At 55.9% G+C, this 3096-nt stretch overlaps 1 protein-coding gene across 1 annotated transcript; it reads right to left on the reverse strand.

The window, feature by feature from the left end:
• Positions 1-586: 586 nt before the first annotated feature.
• On the reverse strand, positions 587-2989 carry LOC113962261 (alpha-1-acid glycoprotein 1-like). The gene is made up of 6 exons (XM_027673042.1): positions 2826-2989; positions 2033-2175; positions 1741-1808; positions 1344-1448; positions 1006-1106; positions 587-806 (listed from the first exon to the last, which is right to left on the reverse strand). The coding sequence occupies exons 1-6, from the start codon at positions 2934-2936 to the stop codon at positions 744-746; spliced, it is 591 nt and encodes a 196-aa protein (XP_027528843.1). The 5' UTR covers positions 2937-2989; the 3' UTR covers positions 587-743.
• Between the last annotated feature and the right edge of the window lie 107 nt (positions 2990-3096).

Genomic DNA, 3096 nt, shown 5'->3' on the forward strand with positions numbered 1-3096 from the left:
CTGCTGGGCTGTTTGCTCAGGCATGAAGCAATAGCAGGTGGAGGAAAGTCAACTTGCAAAATCTTGGATTTCTCCAGTAAAAAAATATGCTTCACCAATGCAGGCTTTTTTTTCCTTGGAAACTGCAACTAATTTTGTGTGTGTGGAGCACTTGGCAGCTCCAGGTTTACCCTTGAGGGCACTGAGGGGACCTGGATGTGGCTTCCCTCCAGAGGGCAAATAAACCTCTGCAGGGGTTGATAGGTGGTGGTTGTTCACCCCCAGGCTTCAGTTCACACTGGCCTTGTTCCCTGCCAGGGCATGGGGCTGGCACAGGGGTTCACATGTGCTCTTTGGAGGCAGATGCTGGGGGGGGATTCGGTGGGAAATGGGGCCTTGAGTATGAGGCAGGAGACCCACCAGTGCAGTAGGTTCAGGCTTTTAACAAACTACATAAATTACAAGGTCTTCAAATGCAGAATCTCCTCATTTAACAGTGCCCTAGAGCTCCTCTTGGCAGGTTTGGAGATGCAGCACCATTGGCAGGGTGTGCAGGAGGGGGTCCTGCACATGGTGCCAGAGAGGATGGAGCAGGAGCAGCCGGTGATTGTAACACAGGGGTTTATTTTGGGTCCAGATGAGAACAGTGAAACCGGGTGTTTAATCCATGAGATCAAAACAAAGCCTGGATAGGAGCTCCTGAGGCTGCACTGAGCCTGGCTGTAGGAGGATGAGGATGGAGCAGCTGAACTGGTCCATGAGGGTTACTCCACCTGTGGATCTGCGTCACCTTCACCTGTTTTCTCCGCAGGCGGGGGACAGGCATCCTACAGGAGAGGGGAGAGTGGCTGTCAGTGCCCCTCTGCCCCAAAACCACGAGGAATGGCCAAGTTGGATGCTTAGGGAGGAGGGGAGATGCACAGAGGGGAAGCTGCAGTGGGAAACAACACACCCTACCCAGAACCCCATCCCAACTGGAGGCAGAAGCTGGCCTGGGACTCGCCCACCCTGGGGAGGGGTTGGTACCTCTATTAAAGTGTAGTACACATCCTCCTCGGTGAGGCCCAGACAGTGCAGGTGGGCTTTATACTCTTCCATGTGCTCCTTGCTCACATTGTGTGTCCGTGCTGTCAGAGGAATGGAGAAGGGGGGGGAACAAAAGGGAGTTTTAGGGTTGCTTTGCTCCTGGGTGATCCCCATAGTGCAGATGTGGAACCTGCTGCCTGCCTGCCCCCATCTTTCCCCTCTCTGTATCAGAGGAAAAGGGGCTTTTTGCCCTGCCTGTGAGGGTTGGGGGTGCCTGTGCCCCTTGATTTGCCCCTGGACAAGGCTTTGCCCCACATATCCAGGCAGCATCCACTCACCTGAGAGGCTCAGACTTGGGGAGTCAATGTTGATGTGGTTCAGGATCAGCAGGTCCTCGTGGCTTTGGATCACTCTGGCCATGGAAACCACCTGGTTCTCATCAACTGGAAGGCATGGAGAGAGTGGGATCACCCCGTGCTGGGGCTCACCCTGGGCAGAGTTGGCATGGGCTGCTCATCCCCTTTTATCCTTGAGACTCATCCCAGTGGGGACCAGTCTGGTCCCCCAGTGCTGCTGTACCCATTGTGTGGGGTGGAAGAAATTTTCCCTCCACCTCCAGACACAATTTTAGGTGTAAAAGGGCTTGTGGTGCCCAGTTCATGGGGACAGAAGCAGGAGAGTCTCAGGTGCAGCTGCATCCCCCCCTCCCCTCCCCGTGCTCTGACTGGGCCTCACCGTGCACCAGGGTGGAGTTCTCCAAGACCTGGATCTTGCTGCTGTTCCTCACTGCACACGTCTCGTTCCTGTGGGGCAGAGAGGTCAGATGGAGCAAACATCCCTGAGAATGCCCCAAGCAAGCCCGAGGGACTTGGAACTTGAGTGGGACTGCAGAGGTTAAATAAAGGTGGCACAGCTGCTCTCCAGCCCCAAATTTGCAAGGGTGCCTCAGCCCAGAGGATGGCAGCAGCAGGTAGAAGTGCCCCTGGGGTTGGGGGAGCTTGATAAGGGGGTGAGTGTCTGTCCTTACAGTCTCACGAATTCGGTGACGTTGAGCTCATCCTCATGGCTGCCAGGGGAGAAGGAAAAAGCCGAGAATTTCACTGCTCTTAACTCTGGCAGGTAAGGGGGGTGCCTGGTGGCACCAACGATGTAGAACCACTGTCCCAGGAGCTGCAGAGGAGAGGGAAGTGGGGAAGGTTGGGGCAGCCACTCCAGGCTCAACCACAGGCACCACATGAGTGAAAGCAGATGTGGTATCCTGCCATCCCACTACCATGAGGACCCCTGGTAGGTGACCACCCTGGGGCAGGATCCAGGCTGGGTGAGGGGTTTTATCCCCTGGGTTTTGTCCCCTCTCTGCCAAAGTGCTGCTGCAGCTCCCAGGATGGCTGGTTCTTTCTGTGGTGGTGTCCCTCCTGCTCGGTGCCCAGTTCTCATTGCTTTCCTCCCATTAAACACTCCCAAGGGACTAAACACTGTTTATTCAGTGAAGGGTTTGCGGATGGAGGCTCGTGACCTGAGTCACCACCACTTGAAGGACATAAAACAGAGTGACAAGCCACTTGGATGGTGGTGCCCAGCCTGGCTGGCACGAGGAGATGGAAGCAGGAGCCTCCAAAAGTGCCTGCTCGTGAGATTATGGGTGCAGAGCTGCAAGGCTTCACCCCTTCCCTGTGCCCCTGTACAGCTGTCTGAATTTTTTTTTAAGAAAAGCAGCATGGATAGCCAGCGAGATAAGCCTAGAGCTGATGAGTCTATAACCTCTTCCTGGACCTGTAAGGGCCTGGAATGCTGACAGGAAAGGAGAGGGCAGGGCTTACCCTGGGGATGGTGGTGTTGTCGAAGGTGATCGGGACGAGCGGGGCGCAGGTGGGGGGCTCGGAGGCGAGGGCCAGGGGCAGCCCCAGGAGGAGGGTGAGGGTGGCCAGCATCTCCTGGCCAGCTGGGAGGATGCTCCTGCTCTGCCAGGCTGTTGATCAGCTCTGTGCCTTATATACAGCTGCCAGCAACGCTGGACATTCCCAGCACCAAGGTGCCTGTTCCGCTGCTGGGCTGTTTGCTCAGGCATGAAGCAATAGCAGGTGGAGGAAA

Source organism: Neopelma chrysocephalum, unplaced genomic scaffold (assembly GCF_003984885.1).
Source record: "Neopelma chrysocephalum unplaced genomic scaffold, ASM398488v2 Primary Assembly neopelma1_135508, whole genome shotgun sequence".
In the NCBI taxonomy this organism is placed as follows: Eukaryota; Metazoa; Chordata; class Aves; order Passeriformes; family Pipridae; genus Neopelma; species Neopelma chrysocephalum.

What these genes read in the sequence shown, in the direction of transcription:
- LOC113962261 (XM_027673042.1), bottom strand. Translation starts at nt 2,936, where the DNA reads ATGCTGGCCACCCTCACCCTCCTCCTGGGGCTGCCCCTGGCCCTCGCC. An exon ending in GTCACCGAATTCGTGAGACT is followed by an intron (nt 1,809 to 2,032) that starts GTAAGGACAGAC and finishes TCTGCCCCACAG; the next exon opens with GAACGAGACGTGTGCAGTGA. An exon ending in CCCAAGTCTGAGCCTCTCAG is followed by an intron (nt 1,107 to 1,343) that starts GTGAGTGGATGC and finishes TTCCTCTGACAG; the next exon opens with CACGGACACACAATGTGAGC.